Source organism: Hyperolius riggenbachi, chromosome 6, assembly GCF_040937935.1.
Source record: "Hyperolius riggenbachi isolate aHypRig1 chromosome 6, aHypRig1.pri, whole genome shotgun sequence".
NCBI classification, from domain to species: domain Eukaryota; kingdom Metazoa; phylum Chordata; class Amphibia; order Anura; family Hyperoliidae; genus Hyperolius; species Hyperolius riggenbachi.
Window position 1 is genome coordinate 253,357,094 of NC_090651.1, and position 26,214 is coordinate 253,383,307.

At 43.6% G+C, this 26,214-nt stretch overlaps 1 protein-coding gene across 1 annotated transcript in view; it reads right to left on the reverse strand.

Annotated features, from left to right (window-relative positions):
* The window catches only part of CA6 (carbonic anhydrase 6), a 68,143-nt gene extending 51,443 nt beyond the window's left edge, over positions 1-16,700 (reverse strand). The window contains exons 1-2 of the mRNA XM_068240701.1: positions 16,542-16,700; positions 3,822-4,004 (exon numbers count right to left, since the gene is read on the reverse strand). Coding sequence (XP_068096802.1) covers positions 3,822-4,004; positions 16,542-16,620 — 262 coding nt within the window. The 5' untranslated portion in view covers positions 16,621-16,700. The remainder of the gene's footprint in view (positions 1-3,821; positions 4,005-16,541) is intronic.
* Between the last annotated feature and the right edge of the window lie 9,514 nt (positions 16,701-26,214).

Sequence of the window (26,214 nt, forward strand, 5' to 3'; positions counted from 1 at the left end):
GTGACTACCCCCCAGGGGAACTTTTTTTCAGTACAGGTTTTCTTTAATGAATTGAAGTTTACAAAATGTTTGGTAAAATCAGTTGTTTTCTGCTGTACAGCATGCAGTAATGCTATGTGAAGTGAAGCCTTACAGAAGACTTTAAACACTTATGTGGTTAGCAACAGTATATCTACCCAGGGATGTAGTTGTTTGTCAATGGCTGCAGATAGTAGCCACTCTCTCCTGTGCGGGTGTAACGAAAAATCCGCATCGCCGCATGGATTGCGGAAATATGGTCGCATCCAGTCCGGCAAGCGGACCTTCCAACGCGGGATGCGGAAATTCGTCCGCATCCGCTGCGCAAACCCGTCCGAGCACTCTGCTCCAAACTCACCAGCATGCTGCTCACCAGGGCTCTGCCATCTTGCCTCTAGAGGGTGCGCGCGCACGCCAGACACGCCTTTATACTCTTAGAAAGCGTGTCAGCTGACCTGGAGGTCAGCTGACATTTTAGCCTGCTCTGATTGGTTGCTGCCTGGGGTGGAGACTTCTCTCCCAGGCAGTATATAAGGAAGTGCTTTTCAGTCACACTTCGTTTGTGTTTGCGATACCCTGTGTCAGCACTCAGACCTAGTCAGCCTTGTCTCTGGTATTGTGTTATATATTGGTTTATCGCCAATATATACACATATTAAAATGGACAAAAAGTAGGGATAATAAAAATTGCACCCTGCAGAAAGAAAACACAGAGACTACAGGAGCCCAAATGGTGCAGTATGTCACAGTACCAGAAGCATGTAAAATATGCGAATGTATTATACTCACAAAGGTGGGTTGCAGAAGGGCAACCGACCACTAGAAGCAGGTGGAGATGTATAACCCCGACTCCACTCGGGTGACCAGACGGAGGTGGTGATGGTCGCACTCTTGATAAAAAGCAAACCTCAAATGACTTAAACTGGTCAAAAAGGGTTGATCCCCCTCCAAAAGGAGGGTGAAGGCACAAGGTAAAGGGGGAAGAGGCGCCCAGAGCAGATAAAATACGTTACAAACAAATAAAATGAAAAAAGTGAGGTGGCCTACCTCAATGAAGACAAAGGCGCCTTATTTGTGGCTACAAGCACTATTAGGCACTGCAATTTGGCCTGAGGAAGTGGGTATGCACCCACGAAACGCGTTGCCAGTGCAATAAAATTCTATTAATACGTGAATTTGTCTTCATTGAGGTAAGCCACCTCACTTTTTTCATTTTATTTGTTTTTAACGTATTTTATCTGCTCTGGGCGCCTTTTCCCCCTTTACCACATATTATACTGTTTGATTTATCGTGTATGATTCTGTGCCTGTCTTGACTACTCTTCTGCTTCCTGATTCTGTACTTCGCCAGCCCGTACCGTTATCGACTATTGGCTTGGTTTCCGACTATTCTCTTGTCTCACGTTTCTGTACTGCTGCCGCCTGATCTGTTGCCGAACCTCATTTTGTCTGACCTTTCTCCCTTCAGTGGAACGTCTCCCACTGTAGGGTTCTATCAGAGACTTGCCTCTTTGAGACAACCGCCACTAGCAAACCATTTCTGCTAGCGGCCGAGACTCCTCCACTCTGTCCTTTGGAGGATCTCACACACGGGGTTCCCATTCAGAGGTAACCACACCTCTCAGGAATTACGGTGTGGTGGATATTTCCACAGACTTGAATTATGCTGTATATTATTATTGTTGTCTGCTGTTCCAGCTTGCTGGAGGTTGTATCTCTGTGCCCTATAAAGATACTCTATTGTACCAAGCACCCTCTTGCATACGATTGTATCGTGTCACGCTATACTTGCATTATTGGCGATTCTGCAGATCACCATATAATCAGGTATAGCATCTGTATTATTGGTGATACTGCAGATCACCAACAATCAGAATATCTGTGCTTGCTGACACCGATCGTTACAGCGGGCACTCACGCTGGTACTTGCAGCCGCTCATTAGTGCGTTCCCATTCATTAATCTAAGTCCAAGTATTAATGATCGCCGGCATCAATTAGATGCATGCGTCATTATATCTTCTGGAGTAACACGTCCACGCATTAATTCCTGTTTAGAGTATTTTTGGTACACTAATAGAAAAGGATGAGCGAGGACATCTTGTGGCCAAACAGTAAAATTACACCTACATTCACTCACAAGCCAATGCATGGACACATCTCTTGGCCACTTCCCACATTAGCCGACCAATTTCGTAACTAGCCACCTTACTGGTTTGGCAATAACATTAAATGAAAATATATAGACATTTGTAAAAAGTGTGAATTTAAAAACCAAATTTGGGTACTATAAAAGTTTCCCCACTGCCAATCTGGATCAATTTGTATACAATCATGTGAATTGGTGTCAAGATTACTGAGCAGAAGCATGTAAAAAAGAATTTACTAAATTTACTCAGTTGTATTTCCTCTGCACTTGCTGTATGATTTTTATTAGATTTTTGGTGCAGCTATTCAGCTGTACTGAATGGTACAGCAATGCAGTTGCACAGCAGGTATTGAACAATGATAGTGGAAACAGAGCACTATGATTACAACACCATAAGGCTCCCTGCACACTGCAAATTTGTTTTTTGCGATTCCGTTTCCGATTCTGATTTTCAATTCCGATTTTCCCTGAACACAATCAACAGAAAAACGGAGAAAAAAACGCAGCATGCAGTAACGATTAAAAATCAAAATCAGATGTATTGTTCACAATAAAGATCACATGGATAACAAGCCCAAATGTTTTCATTAGCTTTCTTTTTCGTCCAAACAATATAAGGAAAGCGCTTTTGATGTAAAGAAGATCCTGGCTATAAAGGACATTGACCTCCTGTGATTCCTGACATGCTGTATTGCTACCAAGCATCTGAGTGTCAACCACCACCTCACCCTCAGAAGTGGACACTCACCCTTTATAAATGACTCTCAGCTAGATGGGTCTTGCAGCGCCTCTGGGATACTTTACAGGCAATCCCCAGCCTATCACAACACTTGTCAGGCCACAAAACCAAATGTATTCACAGCTTCACCCTCAAACATAAAAGCAAATAACTCCCTTCATAGTGTAAAATCATTCAAACTTTTCATAAAAATGATGATTTTACACTTACATGTAGAACAATAAGATCCAGCATAGAGTTTTTAAGGGTTCTACCCCTTTGTATTAGCTGCCTGACCGTCTTGTATTGTCACCACTACACTGCTTTCACCGGTCTCCCCTTGCGCCAAGCCAGTGCACTTCCATGTCTGTGTCCCCGCCCTACTAGTTTCATCACTACTATAACTTATCAGGGGCTACCATAGTCCCACTTGCAGGTGGTGCAGTGTGGCTGGACTGTGGATAGTAGCAGTTGTTGTAGTTGGGTGGACTGTGGATAGGAGCAGTGTCTGTAGGTGTTTGGACTGTGTGTGGACTGTGGGAAGGTGTAGTGTCCATAGGTGGCTGCAGAGTGGGTGGAGAGCAGCAGGGAGAGGTAATGAGATGCGGAGAGCAAGTTCTGTCATCAACAGTATATAGATATACCTGCTCAGCTTGGCAGACTGTGCAAGTCATTTTTTTAATGTGGGATAGGAAGCAAGAAGTTTATTATCACTGTGAGGAAATGCGATAGCAATTGGTTGAAAATGTGTTGTTTGGACATATATTATTTTCCTAAGCAGGATTGGCTGAACAGTAAAGGTGATGGCTTCATAGACACTAGACTAGACTGTCACCACTTCAAACCATAAACACTTGGATTGGGCAACAACCAGATAGTAACTGAACACATCTTCAGGCAATGTATATTTAAGCAGTATCATTTTTTTGCCTACTTACCTGAGTGACCGTTATTAGAGACCTTGAACTGTCCATGAAGTGGCCCCTCATAACCATCAAGATTGAGTTCTTTAAGTTCACTGCTATGCTTCACTTTCTTCTTCTGGATGTCAATGGGAGATTGATGTTTGGCTCCACATAGTGGATATTTCTTGGCCCAGTTTATTTCATCCACTTCTCCTTCTGTCAACAATGTATAATATTGTCCATTGAATATGATCCCAATCAACAGGTTTTCAGGTAATGTTCAAATATAACATGGTAAAAGTACAACTGAATTATACTTTGCTTGCGCATTAATAGATATTTTGTTAACTCCTTCTCAGGACCAATAGTAACATTACCTGCCTAAATTCCTGCAACTAGGTCAATTTGCAGTAAGCTCTTTAAAAGTAGACCTCAACAAAATCAGATAATGGGAAGCCATGGAGAATGAAATTTTAAAGGGAACCTGACCGAGTTGAGAGTGATATGGATGATGCCATATTTATATCCTTTTAAACAATACCAGTTGCCTGACAGTCCTCCTGATCTTGTGTCTTTAGTACTTTTAGCTATAGACCCTGAACAAGCATGCAGCAGAACAGGTACTCTGACTCAGCTAACTCAGGTTTTACTGGAGTATCCATATGCTTCTTCCAGGGTTTTCGACTTATGCCAGAAGATCGACAGGGCTGCCAGGAAAATGGTATTGTTTACAAGGAAATAAATATGGCAGCCTCCATATCTCTCTCAACCCCAGGTTCTCTTTAATGTTATAGTCTGAAATTCTTTCAGCCCAAGTGCAGTTCAAATGCTGAATTTCAATTATGAGGCAGCAATACATAGTTATTGGAAGTGGTATGGCATTCCTTTAATTAGACATCCACTGTAAATTCCAAGGTGGAATAGAGCCAGAATAACACCAACTATGACTGTTCCACCTCTTTTTTTTGTCAACCAATGCAGTAATGCTCACTACCTCATTAAAGAAACACTATCGATTAACATGTTTTTTTCATTTGAAATAGGAAATGTTTGGTAAGTGCTGCTGAGTACTGGTGTATATATTTGGATTCTTATATCTTTGTTTACTGTTATCTAATTCCTTACACACTTTTCTGAAGGCAATTCTGATGGCAGACTGAGCCATGAGGGGAGGGGGAATTCCCTCACAGTGCATTTGTTAACTGTGTGTAAGAGAAAGTTCTGCCCGTCTCTGCCTGAGCTCTCTGCAGGGAGCAGAGGAAATGTATCTTATGTGCAACATTAACATTTGTAATTGTGTGTGTGAGAAACATGACACCTAACAGGCTTTTAATATAACGCTGCTTCAATATTACACTGTTCTTAGAATGTCAGACTGCAGAGATTCACCTCTGCAAATGAGACATTCTAAATGGAGCTAAAACCTACACACAATGAATTACAGCTTTTGCCTCTGATATTTAACATGAAAAGTAGCAAAATGTTCCCACAGCTATTCATACATTATTTGTGCATAGTCATCTTAGAACACTTGGTTTAATAGTGTTCCTGTAAGCAGCAGGGAAGCACTGTGGCAGCTCTGGAATGCTTCATACTGCGGGTGGCACTACACTACTTGTCTCCTCTCTGAGATAGGGTAGCTCAGTGGCACAGGGAGAAACAGAGAATGGTATATATATATATATATATATATATATATATATATATATATATATATATATATATATATATATATATATATATATATATATATGCGCATTGGCACTGCAGTGGCTGCAGGAAGTGGGTTTTGATCCAGCAGTTACAAAATGTTCACCTATATCAGCTGCATGCCTGGCTCCAGCATGCTCTGGCCATAAAGGTAATGAGTTTTAATAGAAGACAAGAATCGAGGTCAGCACTGCTGTTATGATTCTTTAATGAAGTCTCTGTTGCTTAAAAATGGTTACATCAAAGGCATGGGTGCTGCATAAAGATATATAAAGTGCACATACCAAGCTGCAGTGAATAAAGAAGATGCAATGAGTGCAGGGCACTGAATAGCCTTACTGCTGTTTTGCACTGTCCGTGTGCTTCCGCGAAGCCTCCGTAGAAGCGCCAACAGCGCAAAATGGCTGTTCTTTGTGCACTTTATATATCTTTATGCAGCACCCATGCCTTTGATGTAAGCATTTTAAGCAACAGAGACTTCATTAAAGAATCATAACAGCAGTGCTGACCTCCACTCTTGTCTTCTAATACAACAGGTAAATACAGACTATCCCACCCACAATCTCTTAGCAGTCTTTGCAAAGGCAGAAAACTGCCATGGCAAATTTTCAGAAAGACGGCCTGGCTAACCAAAAAAAACTAGACTGTAGGGCAAAAGTGGTATGTTTTTAGGCATTGTTTCCCACTACACTATTATAACTTGCCTGTGGTGATCATGTGTTTTATTTTTACACTGGAGGTTCACAGGTTCAATCTATGTCCTGAAGCAATATCATATATATTACAGAAAAAAATCGGCATTCACGATTCTGATTTGAGGTTCAGAGTGATTTTTAAGTGCTCCCATAATGTTTGCAAAACTCAGAGATTCAATGGCTTAAAAAATGACATGATGCAAATATTATACATAGCTTGTAAAATCAACTTAAAGAAGGTTGCAAGATTATAGGATATTGGTGTGGGACTTTTCCAAGAATATTGGCATGGGAATTTTTTTTAAAGGTACAAGTAAGTATTTCTGGTTAATTAAGATTAATAAAGGACTTTTTTCGTTGTGTTTTTATTTTGTTTAACCCTTTGCGGAAATGGGTAAGGGTACTTTGTATCCCTATACTTATTTCTCCTGGGAGGGGGGCAGGCATCTGGGGGTCCCCTTCTTAATGGGGACTCCCAGATGCCACCATGAACCCTCCCTACCAGGAGTCATCGCCCCCACCTTCCCCTGGGGCACCGGAGGTGGGGAAGAGCCCCTTGTCCAATCCGGGGGAAAAGGCTTGGCCACCCCTCCCTCCCCGGAGCCCCCCCATACCATGGACCATGCAGGCTGGTATAGGTCAGGGTGCAAAGTCCCACTCGGCCCGGGCTCCGCATTCTGGCTATCCCAGCCTACATGGGAGACACAGAGTTAAAGAGACTCGGGAGAAGGGATCCCACATCATTTTTTTTTTAATTTCCCACACTCTGAACATAAAAAAAAAGTTTAAGAAATAGGAAAAGTTCATCTTCTCCTCTATGCCCTTTATAGGACTTGACCTGCTAATGGTTGAATGTTATAAGTTGTGTTGTTGTTGTTTGTAATAAAATGTTATGTTGAAATAACTGAACAAAAAACAATAAAAAATTTACCTGTTAAAAAAAGAAATAGGAAAAGTTGCCAGGGATCCTTATACAGCCATATTGCAGCTGTATATCGATCCCTGGCCAAAGCGTTGCGGCTCCGGAGGGGTTTCCAGGGGGTCCGTATGCACTACGTACAGTCCTCCTGGAAACCCCGTCATGAAATTCATTGCTCTTTCTTTTGACGTATGTAAATTGACACTACCGTTAGGTTGATATATTATCTGTCATTTACCACATTTAAATGTATGATTTTTTCCTATGGTAGCTTTAAATTTCTCAAAAACTATAAGGTATTTTCGAAAAGTCCTCTTGTTACCACTGTTCTTCTTAAAGGGACTCAGAGGTGAGCAATTAAAAAGATTTTATACATACCGGGGGCTTCCTCCAACCTCATTCACTCCGATCACTCCCATGCCGCCGTCCGATGCTGCCTGCAGCTTCAGGAACCGGGTCCTGTCACTGACGTCAGTCGAGTCCACCTAGGCCGGAGAAGTGCGCCCTCTACATAACTCTCCAGCGGCTGCTGGAGAGATACGCAAACAGCGCACTTCTCTTACGTTAGACTGGCTCTGACTGACGGAAATATGAGGTCCCGGTTCCCGAAGCTGCCGGCAGCAAAGGATGGCGGCGTGGGAGCGATCAGAACAGATGGGGCTGGAGGAAGCCCCAGGTATGTATAACATCTTTTTAATTGTTCAGGTCTGGTACACTTTAACATAACCTGCAAATTTGGTGTTTCTAGCATGTAAGTGGGCTTTGCTATTAACCGTTAAAGTCGACGGGTTCGAAATTGTGATCATGGATGTAATTACAGGTGTAATGCATAATTTCGACTTGTGACTGCATTCGAATCAGTATTCCACTTTATATCCATAATCACGATCACCACCAATTCGGAAGTAAGCGGAGTCGTGATCGTGATCACTCGAATCCATGCTTAGGGGTATCCGGGCAACCTTGAATTGCCCACTCTGTAGATGATCTTTCCAAAAAGAAGTTATATTTAGGTAGTAAAGAAGTACTATGTATTAGCAATGCAGTGCGTTTTCATGTGGTCAGTCATTCACTACCCATACACACTGCAAAGATTCTGCAGTTCAGCTTCCTAGTGTGGTTTGTTAAGCACATACACATGGAAGCTACTGCAAAATTTGCCTGCATAATATTGTATACTAGTAGACCTAAGCCCATTTAAAAACGGGCTCTAGGTCTGTGTCGGAAGGAAGCCCTCTCCTCCCTCCCTCCTTCCATCCACCCGCCCGTGACCGCCGCCACTGTCTCATAGGCAGCGTGCTGCTCCCTGTGTCAAGGCTTTCCGTGCGGCACATGCGCAGTAGCGCAAAGCACAGACACACACACACACACACAGGGATGCAGAGACACAGGGAGATTATTATATTTATTATATAGGATGGGAGAACATGTCTAATGTGTAATGATCGCTGCTGCAGCAGCTATTGCTGGAAGTAGTAGTGCTGCAGCTCAGGCAGTTCTGATCTATTTCCATGCAAGCTGCATAGCTTTGTCTGTCTTTCCCTGCTGTCAGCTTGTGACTGATTATCATTCACCTGTGTGGGAATCTGCATGTCTGCTCCCATTGGATGACCTCAGTATAAAGATCTGCTTCCTGCAGGGTTTCCTTGGGTTTTCATAGCTTCAGCCTGCCTTGCTGTCGCTTTAGCCCCCGATCGTGGTTCTTGTTATAAAGATACTTTGCTGGTTTTTGCATCATATATTGGTTCATTGCCAATATATATGCATACCAGCACGTTTATTATTTTCCTTGTATTTGTGTTACGTTGATACATCAGTGTCGCTGATGTATACGTACACGAACTGTTTATATCCTGTGTGCAGTTAGTCAGCTTTCCAGCACGTTTTGGTAGGTTGCGCGTACCGTTACCACCCGTGCTGAGGTAGTTACCCTGCTCCTGGTTCTGTTTGTGGATTGCGTTCATCTCTGCGTAGAGATAACGAATCCTTCTGAATCCTGTTCTGTTACTGTTTGTGGATTGCGTTCATCTCTGCGAAGAGATAACTAATCCTTCTGAATCCTGTTCTGTTACTGTTTGTGGATTGCGTACATCTCTGCGAAGAGATAACGAATCCTTCTGAATCCTGTTCTGTTACCGTTTGTGGATTGCGTTCATCTCTGCGAAGAGATAGCGAATCCTTCTGAGTCCTGTTCCCTGTGTTACTCCATTCCTAGTCAGCGTTCCTGCTTATGTCATATATCGGTTCATTGCCGATATATACATATGTTAGTCAGACGTTACAAATAGTTTCATTGATAGCTGTAATTGTAATACGCCAGGAAAACATACTTATTGTATATTTATCTGTGTTACGTTCATCTATCTTAATCCTGCTATTTTCTGACTATCCTGTCCTGTCTTTGTGAGGCACGCCATCGCCGCATCGCATTGGCTGCCTCATTCCAGTCTGTCTGGTTTTGGACGCTTGCTGTCGCTAAGTAGCCGCTAGCTAGCAAGCGTTCATTCTGTCTACCTGTCCTGATCTCCTCAGTTCTGGTTTATGCGCTCAGCGCTACTTTGCGCTGAGACGTTATAACGAAAGCATTGTTTGTGGCTGTCAGATCTGCACCGGCTCTGTGCGCCACAATCTCCTATTGGAGTCAGTCCTCCCCTCCACTATACTAGGGATAGCCTGTTTCCTTGTGCTAGTGTGTGTACCTCCTCCACGCCAGCTCATGCGTTGCATGCTGACTGTGGAGAATACACCACCAAGCCTTACATTATGAAAACCCCATTACCAATCCCCATTGTGGGGGGGATTCCCAGAAAGTATGACACTATTAATTATGGTTCCTGTTCCTTTAAAAAATTTGAAGAACTTAGCTCTGAAACAGAAAATGAGTTTTTCTCTGAATGTGCCAGGTTCCTGGCCAATCCTGATCTCCAAGCGACTCCTGTTTCAACCTGGGCACTCCAACTAAGTTATATTTTGTTTAAAGGGGAATTATTCCAGTGGGCATTTGATGTTCTCAATCATTCCGATTTGAAAGAGAGACCGCTGGAATTTCTAGCGTTTGTGATCCATAACTGGTTGCGCATAGATCCATTGCCTTTTCCTCTTAATGAACTCCTGGCAGCAGGTCAATCAGCTACTCCTTCAATTGCTTGCAAAAATGTTCAGCAAGCAGAAGGTGTTACTGATAATTTTCCTGCAGCCTTGAATAAATCACCAAGAACAGCAGGGAAAACAGCAAGGTCAAAGGCAAAACGCAAACGTTCTAAGAAACGTGTCCAATCTGCAGAATCGTTATCCTTAGCGACTGAGACCTATAATGAGATTCTGCCATTAACAGATAATGAAATGCAATTGTCTTTCACGGGAGTTAAATGGACTTATGAAACTACTAATGAACTTTCCTCCCTGGCTAGGGAAAATAAAGATTTTTGTTTAAAAGAATTATCTGAGTATGATTATGATGAGATATTACAGAGTATTGAACAAATCAACTTATTTGTGAACCAAGGGAAGTTTGCATACACTACAGTTCAACACTTGCTACAGGTATTGATGATTCTTAAGAATAAGGAATCTGCCAATCACCTGCTAATTAACCCTATACATGTGCCTGCCACAATCATATCTGCAGACTGTGATCAGTCTAAATGTTTCGCTGTTAAGTATGCATGGGATCCTCCATTCGAGAGGGGAGAGATGGAAGCCCTGGTCTGTGAATGGAAGAATGATTCAAGTTCATTTTGTCAATTTTACAGTGCAAAAAGTGAATTAGTATTGAATGCATGCATTAAGTCTGCCTATAACTTAATAGAGGCTGGTGTGTGTAGGTATGACTGTGTGGCTCCTTTGATTGATGTGTGGGAACTGATTTTGGATGATTTTTATGTGACTATGAATTCGCAAATTTGGCGTTCTGACCCGCCTGCTTCAGCACCTTTGGCTGATTCAGCAGGTGATTCGGAGCTCTTTTTGTGTGAAATTGAAGTTCCTGCAATTCCACCCTGTACCATGGATAACTCAGTGTTACTTACCAGTAAAACAGAAGTCTTAACCTTGCCCTGCGCAAATTTCTCAGCAGAGAATCCAGAGGTCCTGCTGACTTCCGAGTCCAGCCTAGCCAGTACTCATGACTCTTTGTTCAGTGAAACAGACACCAGAAAAATCTTGCCTGCCTCTGCAAATACTTCTGCAGAAATTACCTGTGTTAATAAAGTTCAACTCCTGTCTGATCCAGCAGATGCCAATAGATGCACTACATCAGTTTCCGAGTCCCAGCAATCCTGTCTAGAAACATCAGAACCCCGGCATCTGAATTTTCCAATTTTACAAATGAATGGTGATTCAGATGCGCAAACATTGTGTCTTGATCTTCCTGTTTCTACACCTCGCTCTAGTTTCATGAATAGCTCAGAGCATCTGCTATGTGAACCTGAAATCGCAGAATTATTACCTTGTTCAGAAAATCTTCCAGTAAATTTGCCCTGTACCATGAATTGTGCAGTAGATCTCTCAAATGAAACTCAGGTCACAGAATCATTATGCTGTCCAGCAGGTGCTTCCATGGTTTTGCCCTGCAATATGGACTGTTCAGTGATCCTGTCCAGTGAAGCTGTGGTCGCAGAGTCTTATGCTTCACCCAGTACTTTGGATATTTCAAACCCTCTAGCAGAAGGGTCTGAGGCACTGCTTACCTCAGTTGGTGTTGCAGTAATATTCACTTGTCTAGCAGCTGTTTTGGAATTACAGTCTGCTCTAATAAAACTTGGTGAATTTCTGCCCAGCAAAGCAGAAGCCATTGAAATATTGTCCTCGTCAGCAATTGTGTTAGATACCTTGCCCTGTACACAGTCTGATTTAACCAATGTTGAGTCCCTCTCCAGTGTTGTAACAGCCGAGGAACTCCAGCCCTGTCCTCTGAATGTTTCAGAAGTCTTGCCCTGTAACATGGATAATTCTGATTCTCTGGTCAAAATAATAGAAATCTCAGAATTTCAGTCCGGTCTGATGAGTGTTCCTGAAACCCAGCCCTGTATCCTGAAAGATTCTGGTTCTCTGGCCGCTGTGGCAGAGGTTCCAGAGTCCCCTTCCTGTCTAGGGAATTCCTTAGTTTTGCCTAGTCCAGTGGGGGCTGCTGCAATACTGACTTGTTCTGCAGCGCCTCATGAGCTCCAATCCAGTGTATTAGATGAGTCTCAGTCCAGTCCAGAGGTAGTTGTGGAGTCCCTATCTGGTTCAGTGCATACATCAGAAGATTTGTCCTGTCTTGTTAGTGCCCCTGAATCTGATTTGTTACTGACTTTGCTGGAATCAGCGACATCTAAGTCTGATCCTGCATTCTCGTGTAAAAATCCAGTAGTTGCGAAGTCTAGTCATGATGATTTTTTTTTGGCCAGTCCTGGTTTTGGTCCTGTCTTGGCTGACCCTGAGGCTCACAGTTCCTTGACATGCCCAGAGGTTTCTCTTGTGCCAGTGTGCCCAGATGTTCTTTGTGTGCCAGAATGCCCAAGTGTGTTTAAGGTGTTAGCGTGCTCTGATGCTTCCTTAGTGGGAACATGTTCTGATGTTGCCAGTCTGCCTGCATGCCCAGAGATGGTTCTGAAAGCCCTGATATTGATGTTTGTCCTTGTGGCCCTGACTCGGGAATTGCCCTAGGTTCCATAGGGGTTCTTGATAGTTCTCCATGTGAGCCTAAGGGGCATTCTGACCTATGGGGATCTCTTTGGAGCTTCAAGGTGCTCTGGGAGGTCTCTGAGAAAACTTGTCCTGGTGCCTTGGACTGGTTCAACAGTGGGTTTTGTGTTGGTAAAGACAGTACCGGTGGGCATTGCAAAGGCTTTGGCGTTTCTGAACGGTTCCTGGAAGGCGGTGGGTATCGCTCAGGGAGTTTCGGAGGGCTTTCTTCTGGAAATCATGGTTCTGATGGGTGTCACACTGGGGCTTGTAGTACTGATGGGCATGGTTCTGTAGGTTCTGGTTCTGATGGGTCCAGTCTTGTGGGGACTGATTCTGGAATTCGGTCTTGCCGGGCTGTCCCGGTCATCATGAATTATCAGTCAGGCTGTTTTGTTGGAAATTTCAGTTTTGAAAAGCGTCTGGAATCCGCTTTTAAAGGCGGGGGTACTGTAATGATCGCTGCTGCAGCAGCTATTGCTGGAAGTAGTAGTGCTGCAGCTCAGGCAGTTCTGATCTATTTCCATGCAAGCTGCATAGCTTTGTCTGTCTTTCCCTGCTGTCAGCTTGTGACTGATTATCATTCACCTGTGTGGGAATCTGCATGTCTGCTCCCATTGGATGACCTCAGTATAAAGATCTGCTTCCTGCAGGGTTTCCTTGGGTTTTCATAGCTTCAGCTTAAGCCTGCCTTGCTGTCGCTTTAGCCCCCGATCGTGTTTCTTGTTATAAAGATACTTTGCTGGTTTTTGCATCATATATTGGTTCATTGCCAATATATATGCATACCAGCACGTTTATTATTCTCCTTGTATTTGTGTTACGTTGATACATCAGTGTCGCTGATGTATACGTACACGAACTGTTTATATCCTGTGTGCAGTTAGTCAGCTTTCCAGCACATTTTGGTAGGTTGCGCATACCGTGACAACCCCTGCTGAGGTAGTTACCCTGCTCCTGGTTCTGTTTGTGGATTGCGTTCATCTCTGCGTAGAGATAACGAATCCTTCTGAATCCTGTTCTGTTACTGTTTGTGGATTGCGTTCATCTCTGCGAAGAGATAACGAATCCTTCTGAATCCTGTTCTGTTACCGTTTGTGGATTGCGTTCATCTCTGCGAAGAGATAGCGAATCCTTCTGAGTCCTGTTCCCTGTGTTACTCCATTCCTAGTCAGCGTTCCTGCTTATGTCATATATCGGTTCATTGCCGATATATACATATGTTAGTCAGACGTTACAAATAGTTTCATTGATAGCTGTAATTGTAATACGCTAGGAAAACATACTTATTGTATATTTATCTGTGTTACGTTCATCTATCTTAATCCTGCTATTTTCTGACTATCCTGTCCTGTCTTTGTGAGGCACGCCATCGCCGCATCGCATTGGCTGCCTCATTCCAGTCTGTCTGGTTTTGGACGCTTGCTGTCACTAAGTAGCCGCTAGCTAGCAAGCGTTCATTCTGTCTACCTGTCCTGATCTCCTCAGTTCTGGTTTATGCGCTCAGCGCTACTTTGCGCTGAGACGTTATAACGAAAGCATTGTTTGTGGCTGTCAGATCTGCACCGGCTCTGTGCGCCACAATCTCCTATTGGAGTCAGTCCTCCCCTCCACTATACTAGGGATAGCCTGTTTCCTTGTGCTAGTGTGTGTACCTCCTCCACGCCAGCTCATGCGTTGCATGCTGACTGTGGAGAATACACCACCAAGCCTTACATAATGCTGATACTTAATCAACCTAAGGTTTGCAAAAAAATCCCCCCAAAACTGAGGAATCCTATTATCTTAGATGTGAATTAACTCATCTGAGCAAACCTCTGTAAAAAGGATCATAAAGGTGCAGAAATGTTAGCATGAGCTCTGTTTTCAATGCTTACATCTTGGCACCTTATAGACCAATCCTAACTAACAAATACCTTCAACCCTGTCCATAACACTAACCTTATCCCATAAATGGACTGGACCTCTGTAAGTGCCAAACAGGCCCTGGCCTAGGTAGTTGCAGCTCAGGGGCTGGAGGGGTGTTGGGCATGGTGGACATGACAGAGGGGTTGTTATGTGGAAGAAGGGTTGCTGCGTACCAAAAATGTGGCTGTAGAGAGAAAAGGGAGGCTGCAAAAAGTGAGCAAAACATAGAAGAGGGGATCTTCTACCCGAGGCAGCCATACATGAAATGTAGGGGCTGCTGTACATTAAGGATACACATGGAAGAGAGGGCTGCACATGGAATGGGAAGGGGCTGTTGCACATGGAAGGAGAGCCACAAGAACGCTGGCTTAAGAGTGAAGAAGTATAAATCTTACCTTGTACCTTAACCTATCCATAACATCAATCTCCAACCCTGCGTAGCACAAACCAACTACCCTTACCAATGTTTAACACTAACCTTTAGTTCATGACTTGCTGAAGAGAGGTGCCAGCATCCGAGTACGAGGTTCTCTGTATTGCGCATGTGTGAGTACAATCTGAATGCCCCATAGAACAAAGCCGCTCACGTACGAAGAAAAAAAATTGCGCATGAGCTGCTTTGTACTACTAGGCTTTGAGTGGACCGTGCTCATGCATGTGCAGTATGGAGAAGCTGGTACTTGGACGGGAGTGCGGCCATGAAGAAGAAAACAGACAGCAGTGGTGGGATCAAGGAGGAGCTGGGAAGCCTCTAGATCAGTAACTATCTATTTTTTCCCTATAGGTTAGCTTTAATTAAATGGAGTGCACATTTTTAAAACTCATCCCAAGAAGTGCTCCTACATGCAAAATAGTATAGGCACACAAACATATACATTTAGACCAGAAGCTTTGACTATAACCTTTGAACAAGGGGCATTGGAAACAATATGACAAAACATCTGAAAAAACATCTGTAATGTTCTAGTATATGCACCAATCACCAGAATCCACATATTTACATAACTGGACAAAGGAGAAGCCGAGTTTGGCCAAACACCCCAAATTCAGCAAAATCTGAGATTGATTGATCTCCTGTCTCTGTGTGCCCCGAGATAAACTTTTTAATCATTAAGCTAAGTAAACTAGATAGGCTGCTTAATGATTATCTGCCATTTATGTTCTATGATGAGCTCAGAACTGAAGGAGAACATGCATTATGTGATATTTACTCAAACCAATGATATTTCTTTCTTAATCATAAACCTGGATTATCAGTATGTACCACTCAGTATCAACAGTGAGTCAAAAGGATCTCCCCCTGGTAACGGGATATTACTTGATTCAGTAGCAAGCTTTGAGGACAATGATATGTGGAAAGCCGGATCATCCAAAAGGCAATTCTAGGCAGTTGCCTAGGGCCATGAGAGATTCTAGGGGCCTGATTGATGTTAGCTCCCACCAAATCTTACTAAAATAACCAGGTAACCATTAGCGGTGGGCAAAAACTGCTATCTTGCCTAGGACGCCATTTCATCTTAATTGTTTTCTGGATATGCGCACCACTACTGCATATGGTCCCCCACTCCTTCTCCTTCTCCTTGCCCTCACTAGATCTACAAAAGGAACACTACTTAGATCTACAAAAGAATGGCCTTTCTCAATTTAATTTTAACCAAAACGTTTTCAATTTTATGGGTTTTTTTTTTTGCTTTTTTATTGATTTTTACCCACCATTAAAAAAGAAACCTGCCTACCATTAAAAAAGATGCTGCTATTTTACCCACACATAGTCACATAAAACAATGTTATACGATCATAGAAAGGCAACATTGCAGTTTACCATAGTCAAAACCAGAGGGGCACTTGGCTTACCTTGGTAAGTCCATTCAACCACATGGGAGTGACACGTTATGCAACAGAGAGAGAGAATCAGGCACAGGCTCAGCAACATGGTGCTTTCTATCGCTGAGGTAAAGTGTATAAGCCACACAAGATGTGTGATCTGCCTTTTAATCTGCAGCTTTGTGTGTAAATAGTAATTTGGAAAAGTCCATGCAACAGGATTCTCCCTCCCACTTCACAAACAGGCTGCCCCCCACACACCCACTATGCTTTTATCTTTCAACAGAGGAAGCAGAGTCCATTGGAACCGCATAGCTGCCAGTAAGAGGCTTTTATTGATTGACACACAGAAGCTGGTTAAGTTTTATCAAGCTGGTTTGTGGAGTCAGTGTCATCACCCTGTGCTGTGTTATTATTAATCTACCCAGCAATCACACACATCTCTCAGCTAGCGGCCCAAAGTTTCAACACTCGTCAATCTGTCACTACAGGATTATCACAGAAAAGAGAAATTCTGTTTGAGAGGTATTTTGTGTGATGTTTAGTTGTAGTGACAGGACAGCGGGCGTGAAAAAGACACAAGTCTAGGCTTTGCTGTAGAAACTTCTGTTAGCTCAGCTTGAACACTGGTTTTAGTGTAAGTACAGATAATGCGTTTCAGCAAAATGCAGGAATATACAGGTCTTCCATTTCAATAGACACGGCATGCCAAACCAAGTAAAGGCATGCTGACTGTAGAAAAACATCAAATAATACATACGATTTGATACAGCATTTTCCCAAAGAAAGTAAAGAATGTGGTCGTTAAGAAAGTTCACTCGGAGTATTTTTTTGAAACCTAACCCCCCCTCACAACCACCACCACCCTCCAAATCAAAGCACCTAGGCCGGCCACTGAAACTATGCTTACAAGAGGGGGGGGGGGGGAATTTGAAAGGTATGAGACAAAGTCACAATCTCAGATGGAGGTTGAATGAGGCACGGCAATAGGTCAGCCATGCTATGACATATACATACACATGTCCCTCATATTAGGCAGCCTGTTCTCATAAAAAGTAGGAAGGCATGTCTCACAAATTGCATAATTAGGCATCAGGTCTCGGTTAAAGACCAGGCTCACTACCCCCCCCCCCCCCTTCCTTCCCAAAGAGACCCAGAGCATCAGAACCCCATGACAGACCTCCAGTAATAGAAATTTACCAAACACACAAATGGAGAAACTCACTCCCAAACAGTTCTCTGCTGCTTTATAAAGCCTGCAGGCTGCTTATAGGCCAATGAGAAGTGAACACATAAGTTACACCTAGCTTGCAGTGATTAATCAAACAGAAGCTGAGCAAGTCAGCCAGTCAGTTGGAGAGGGCTTCAGTTGCATATAGACAATGGCTATATGACCAGCAGGGGGCACCAGCGTGCAGGATATTCCCTCTCATCTGCCCCCCCCCCCCCCCCCCTTTATAAAGCAGCAGAGAACTGTTTGGGAGTGAGTTTCTCCATTTGTGTGTTTGGTAAGTTTTAGAGCAGTAGGAGACAGGCCTTGGGGGTGGCAGCTCCAAGGGTTTGGCTGCGCTCACATATGGTGTTAGATGCTGGTTCTGGGGCCCTGGGCAGTGAGAGTTCCCGGGGCCCCAGGCTGGCTCATGCACCATTGTTTTTAATTTTACTCCAGTAATAGAAAGACACCCCATGACAGCCTGCTAGTAACAAACAAAACCCCATGACAAACCCCAATAACTGTGCCCCCTGTAACAGGCAGCAACCTATGATAGTCTTCACTAACAGACAGTTACCCATGATAAAATACCCGTAGCAGACAGTACCCATGACAGACCCCTAGAATAAGACAGCCCCTCACTACCTGACATTGGGGTGTAAGCATAATTATGTGCATTAAATCTTAACGCACAACTATTACAGCAGCATGCAATATATTCCATGCAATGCATTCCCCTCAACTCCTTGTGCACAAAACCTTTATGCATGTAATTCTCCTCAACACAGTTTATTGCAGGGGTCAGGAACCTTTTTGGCTGAGAGAGCCATCAACCCCACATATTTTAAAATGCAATTCTGTGAGAGCCATACAGTATGTTTCAAACTGGGACAGTGCGCATGAGCAGCATGGGCTCACATCCCTGTTGCCATGGTGATGTGCATACAGTTGATCCGCCAGGCAGCGGACGTGTCAGACACATCTTCAGCTTCTCTTGGGTTTCAGCAACATCAGCAATTTCAAGTGACAGGCAGCCTATTGGGCCAAACTTGACAAGCAGCCTATTGGGCCAGTCAAAGTGCGGGGATCTCGTCCTACAAAGTCACTGGACCTGACAGGGTCCAGAGTGGGACAATTGGAGCAGCCGTTTGTTTTGGGGTAGCGCGAATTAGTGCAGTTAGTGCGAGCTAGTAGTGCATGCTACAGCAGTAGCGTGCCTACTTTGAAAATGTTATATGCGCTGCCACAATAAGCTGCGCTGCTTGAACAGTGTGGCTTAGTGAATCAACCACTACTGATTTGTATGTGAGCCAGATGTAGCCACATCTGGCTCCCGAGCCATAGGTTCCCTACCCCTGGTTTATTGCATACAACCCAATATTCCAAGATAATCCCCATCCGTAAAGAGACAAGTAATGTATGGAAGCAAGAAAGCAATGATGAACTTTGATAATATGCAGTATATCCTTCTGGTGATCCACCTCAACTTTTCATTTAACGTGTATTTACACAATGATATGTTCAGGAAACAAGGTAGTCTGCAGTCAATGGCCTTGATTCACAAAGCCGTGCTATGGGTGTAGCGCACAACGTTACTTGTGCAAAGTTTTCCGCGCGCAAAGTTTGGCATGTGCGTGCTAACAAAGTTCTACGCGTGTTAATGCATCACCATGCGCGCATTTTGCCACGTTAACATGTGAAGAGCGTTGTTAGCGCGTGCGTGTAAACCTGTGTGCGCGTAAAACTTTGCACGAGTAACATTGCACGCGACACCCGTAACACGGGCGTGCTATGCATTAGCACGGCTTTGTGAATCAAGACCAATGTCTTTATTGCACCAATTCTTTACACAAAATACAACATGGATTTATCTTAAAACAATCACACATACAGTATGCTGGTGATTATAGCATGTTTGGGGGCTTTGCTATTAAGACTTGATGAAGAGCCACACCTGGCTTGAAAATGACACTAGTTACTTTCAAGCCAGGCGTGGCTTTTCATTAAGTCTTAATAGCAAACCCCCCATACATGCTAGAATCACCAAATTTGCTAGGTATGTTGACGAGAACAGTGGGTGCTGGAGAAAAAATCAAAATGACTTTGTAGTTTTTATTATTATTTTTATGTATAGAGTGACAACATATTCCGTAGCGCTGTACAACATCCAAAACATATAATAATGGGGAGCATAGATACACGAGTAGTTCAACATACTGTACAATCAGGACAACTGGTGATACAAGTACCGATACATACAACAGATGTGTAGTTTGAATAACATCACCAATACTGATAGATGTTCTTTTGATAAATTGCACAGAAACAGGAAACAAAAGGGGGAGGTCCCTGCCCTTGCAAGCTCAAAATCTAGAGGGTAGTGGGGATGAGACGCTGGGGAAGTAGACAAGGGGATGGAAGATGAGGCAGTGAGCTTTAGATTCTAGCTATATCAAATATAAGCTTGCATGAAAAGGTGTATCTTGAGGGTATATTTGAACATTTCCAGGCTTGGAGCATGACGGATAGGTTGTGGTAGAAATCTCCAAAGAAAAGGCGACACTCATGGGAAGTCCTGGATGTGAGAGTGAGAGAAGGTGACAAAGCTGGACAACAAGAGGGTCTCTTGGAAGGAGCAAAGGTTCCAGGATGGAAGATATCTGGAGATTAATAAGGAAATGTATGGCAAGGATAGCCTATGTAGAGCTTTGTATAATAGTAGTGTTAGGAGTTTGAAATGGACCCTTTGGGTGAATGGTAGCCAATGGAAGGATCGGCAGAGAGGGGCAGCATCAGATGAAGGAGAAGTGGATGGGACAAGCAGCAGAGTTCAGTAGGAACTGGAGAGTTGCCAGTCTGTTTTTGGTAGGCCACAGACAGGGCTGTTTCTTGGGCAGTGCGGACAGGCCCTGGGCGCAGACCGGCAAGTAGAAGAAGGGGGGGCGCAGGCAGAAGGACGTAAAGGGGTTCTTTCGCGAATGAGAAAAAAAAATAAAAAGTGGTTTACGCATAAACTATTAAACATCCTTCTAAAATAGTGTAAAAAGTTTTTTTTAAAAATGAATGGTTTCATCAATACAACATGTATTGTAAATAGTGACAGATGACGGCTGGGAGGCTAATCCATTTGTTAGGGGTGTTTTTTTTTTACTTTCTTTTCACAACCATAACTGCTGCCTACATAGTTTTCAGTGGTATAACCCACTTCTAGCAGGAATCGCGGTTATAGCCCTAATGGCTGAGCTCATCTGAGCTGCTGAATATGTGTTTACATTGTTGCTAGGCAACCAGACCCCGGGGCAGAGACTCGTTTGTAAAAAGAGTCATAAGCAGCTGGGAGAATCAGTCCCATCTACGCCATATGTTTCTTTGTCAGATTCGATTCAATTTGATTTGATTCATTGATATGATTTGATTCAATCTGACATGTCCGATTCATGATTCGATTCAATTCGATTGAAATGAAATCGAATCATGAATCGGACATGGCAGATTGAATCAAATCAATGAATTGATTCAAATTGAATCGAATCTGACAAAGAATCATATGGTGTAGATGGGACTGATTCTCCCAGCTGCTTATGACTCTTTTCACAAATGAGTCTCTGCCCCCAGGGTCTGGTTCCCTAGCAACAATGTAAACACATTGAGCATCTCAGCTGTTATAGCTGTTAGGGCTATAAGGTGATTCCTGCTAGAAGTGGGTTATACCACTGAAAACTATATAAGCAGCACCCCTAACAAATGGATTAGCCTCCCAGTTCTTCATAAGTCACTATTTACATTACATGTTGTATTGATGAAACCATTCATTTTTTAAAAAAACTTTTTACACTATTTTAGAAGGATGTTTAATAGTTTATGCATAAACCACTTTTTATTTTTTTCCTCATTCGCGAAAGAACCCCTTTAAAGCTGTATACAACCCTTACATAATATTCAATAGAAAAAAACACGTTTTCCTACTTTTTATATGCCATACTGTTATCATATTTGCTTTTGTGCATAAGTATTATGATTCATTTAGAAATTACAAGTTCCCAAAGTACAGTTTTTTTTTGCTCTGAGAGCTGACATTGCATTTTATTCATAACTGGTTTATTCCTTTTTGAATTTTGAGCAGAAATGCTTTCTGAGTGTCTGACAGTGTTCAGGAGTGTCTGAATTTTCAGAGAAGTATTTACTTAATTGTATTAAGTGAGGAATGTAAACACAAGATTATCTCCAGTTCGGATGTGTCCAGCTTTCTCTGCAGGGAACTTGTAAGTCCTGTGTTTAACTAATTGAATGCTGTTCTAGTAAAAAAAAAAATTGGTGGTAGTATATAATATGCTGTAAATAATATTTTAGAGCAAAGAGGAAATGCTGGGGTTCATTCCGCTTTAACCGCTAGGCAGCTGGTGACGCGCAGTGCAGCCAAATGGAAGAAGAAAGATGATTACCAGCGCAATCACCTTCCTTGACTCCTCCTAGGCTGCCTGCATCAGGTGTCAAGTTCTTATCACGTCACCACCGTGTGATGACACTGATGTCCTGTAGCAGTACTGCAGGCTGTCTGTGCGGTGCCCATAGAGGAGTCGTCTTTCCAGGCTCTCGTCGCCTGTGTGTTTTCCTGGTCCCCGCTTCCTCCTGGATGAGCGGCTGGTCACTACTAGAAAGTAGGCAAATCTACTTGTGACCTATGGCTGTGTGACTTGCACATAAGGGCTCGCAAGTCCACGGTGGGGGAGGGGGGATAGGAACGCAATTTTTATACCCTCGCCCTGGGTGCAATTTAGCCTAGAAACTGCCCTGGCCACAGAGTAGGGTATTTCAGTAATGCATGATACATGATTAGAGAATGGACAAGCCTTTTAGTAGGCTCTTGGGTAAGGAAGGGATGAATTCTGGATTTTTTAACTTGGAAGTAGTAGGAGGTTGGTAATGTGTTAATATGTGGTTGAAATGAGAGCTCAGAGCCCAGAGTTACCCCCAGACAACGTTTGATTTTTGAGAGAATATACAATCTATAAAAAGTTATCATAGGAAAATTGTTTTTTAAATGTGCTTAAATTACACTACCCATCGCTAGTGACAATTTACATATATCATCAGAAAAAATTGTGAATTTCTTGGCAGGGTTTCTATGTAGCCGAGGCAAGTTGTAATGCTTTGGCCAGGGTTTTCTGTACAGCCACAATACTGCTGTGTTAGGATTCCAGGCAAATATACCTATTGTTTGCACTAATAAAAATATATTTTATAAAATAACTTGGGATCCCCCTTCAAAGCTTCTGCAACACCTTGTCACCTATGGTGGCTGGTATAGCCAGAATGCAGAGCCTGGACCACATGAGGCTGCGCAGCCTGAGCTATACCAGCTCGCCTGGTCCATTATATGGGGGAAGGGGCTCTGGAAGACTGAGGTGGCAAAGCCCCACATCTCCCCAGAGCCCTTGTCCATACCATACCATTTGTGACTACTGCCAACACCCACGCTCTTCCACCCCCCACCCACCAAAACACATAGCATCCACCCCTGCTAGCACCCAGGGCACCCACAATACCCTGCTCTGCTCTGACATTCCTGGTGACCCCTACACATGCTACACTGCCGCACAGTACCCCAGCTCAGGGCCGGCCCGCTCATGAGGCGGGGTGAAACATTTGCCTCAGGCGGCAGATCTGGGGGGGCGGCACCCGCCTGTCCATGGATGCTGGGGGGCCGCCCGTCAAGCTGGAGGGGTAGCTGGCAGAAAGGGGGTATTGGGCCTAGCGGTGAGGAGGGGGGTCGGACCCCCCCTCCCTCACCTGGGTCCCCCGATCTGCTCTCCTCCTCCAGCGTTAAGTACCAGCGTGCATATGATGAAGAGGCAACGGGTGGGGGAATCACTCACCTCTTCCGTGTTCCATCGTGTGCTCCACTGACGTCACTTCCGGCAACGCCGCCCACTGTATTGTAAGTGGAAGTGACGTCAGTGGAGCGCACGATGGAACGCGGAAGAGGTGAGTGATTCCCCCGCCCGTTGCCTCTTCATAATATGCACGCTGGTACTTAACGCTGGAGGAGGAGCGCAGATCGAGGGACCCAGGCGAGGGAGGGGGGGTCCGACCCCCCTCCCCATCGCTAGGCCCAATACCCCCTTTCTGCCAGCTCCCCCTCCAGCTCCCCCCCCCCCCCCCCACGGCTGGGGGGGGGGGCGGCGATTTTTTCTAATTTTGCATCAGGCGGCAAAAATTCTAGGGCCGGCCCTGCCCCAGCTCACTCTTACCGCCCAACAGGGGTCTTTTTTAAAGTTTTTTTTTTCTCCCTTTTTCCCACTGTTCTTAACATACCTTGTAAAATTGGTGAGTCTATGTATAGAGACTTTGCTATTAGCTGCTAAAATCAGCACTACTGACTTCAATGTAATTTGCTAAAATGTTTCCTCGAAAATTCACGAAACGATTGTAAATTTGACAAACTTTTTGCTTATCCCTAGTTGGTAATCTTGCCCTGTGTGCAATGCAGTGCCCCAGTGTGAAACTAGCCTAAGCCGAATTACGCTTAGTGCCTATTAGTATTAGGGTGAAGCTAGTGTAAATCTGGGAATACGAATACACAATGAGGTTTTTTGGCAGATATACTTTACGATCGTTTTTCAAATTGATTTCCATTCCCTTCTATGAGAAAATCATCATTAGATTCTTTTAGTTAAAGTGTTAAGCTTATTATACGGTTACTTGCCTGGCTGCGTAAGATCATTGTCACATTAGCACTTTGTTGTTCCACAGCAGGTCATATTTAAATTATCAACAGAAAAACATTGTTTACGCTAATAGCAATGCTTAAAGGGAACCTGTACTGAGTAAAATTATTTAAAATAAATACATGAGGTAATTTCAAATGAATGTTAAATAGTTACCTTGCCATCAGTTCCTCTCAGAAGCTCACCATTTTCTTCTGACAATGATCCCTTCCAGTTCTGACAAAATTTTGTCAGAACTGAGATATATCAGTTGCTGTCGGTTATATATCAGTTGCTATCGGTTATAGCTGAGTGGACAACTGATGTGCCCGGTAATGTCCATGTTTCCCTATGGCTCAAGTGGACGATGTTACAGTTTAACAGTGTGCTGACCAGAAAGCTGTTATGGGGTAATGGTCATTTTCAAAATGGAGGACGGAGAATTCCCTTGATCACAGTGGACAAACAGGACACGGGAGAGGAGAAAGAGATTGAGGAGTAGACTACGCAGGAGGAGTAACACTAGTGTATGTTTATTTTTACTTTAATTTTCAGTTCAGGTTTTCTTTAAAGTATTCTGGTACTTTGCTTTTAACTGTGTATCTGTTGATAGTGAGTAGATTTATTGTGTGACATAAACCTAAAGGGTTAAAGAAAGTGTCGGTGCCAATGTTTATTGTGTGGTAATAGGTGTAAACTCCAGAACCACACATTAGCATTAGCATACGTATCTGATACACATCATTTGGATGTTTTGTGTTCTTTTACAAAAACACGTGCATTACAGCTAACAGCAATATTCATCCTGAGCATCACCATTGAAAGGTATTGAGTCTGCAATGTACGCAGCTTCATAAGCATGTACGCCACAGCGCACTGGCATTATTCGCTTTCCCGCAGTGCACACAATGAGAATGGTCCAAGTCCCATAGAAGAGAATCGGAGGCTTAGTGTAATGGACAAAGTGTGGAAGAGAGAGGTGAGTATGAGTCTCAGCAGCTCTACTCTCTCAAAACATGGACCTACTGTAGTTGACAGGTAACTGTAGCTCCAAGCAACCTTATGGGCTTCTCCATCTACAGTTATGAATCAAGATGTCACCATTTATTGGCTAACTTATAAAAAGAGTAAGCTTTTGGCTAATAAGCCTTCTTCAGACTCTATTCCTGTAGACTGCCACAATATTGGAGCACAACGCTTATACACAATCCAACATCAGAAGGAGGTACAGAGATTTGTTTTGCCAATATAATTGTCATTCAGATGCATTCATTACAACAGGACATCAAAAGGATCTTTGCAAGGATGTCTGATAATCCTTCAATCCTTGCAGACATAAAGCCTCATACACAAGTACATGGCATGTCACTCTGCAGGAGTCAGGACCCCATCCCTTAGGTGATATTGCAGAGCAAAGGTTGTAAAGATCTATTGCTAGCCTGCAGGCTAGCTACATGTTCTGTTGCTAGGCAGGGCAGAGGGGTGTTTGAGCAGCGCAGGTATGAAGTCACATGGGAACTGGGTGAGTGAAGAGAACAATGCTCTCAGTCATCACTCCTTCAAAGTAACCCTCCAAGCTAATCGCTGGCCGAGCATCTGAGGGGTCGGGGGCTGCTGTACACACACTGGATTCTCTGTAAAGGCAGTTGTCATCAGCGGCCTCAGCCTAGTTCCATTTTGTGTGTGTACACAGCTTAAAGAGACTCTGGGGGAGATTTATCAACGCATTACCGACAGTTTTTTCTTCTTAATTTGTTCTAACCAGCAGGGAGAACAGTTCTGC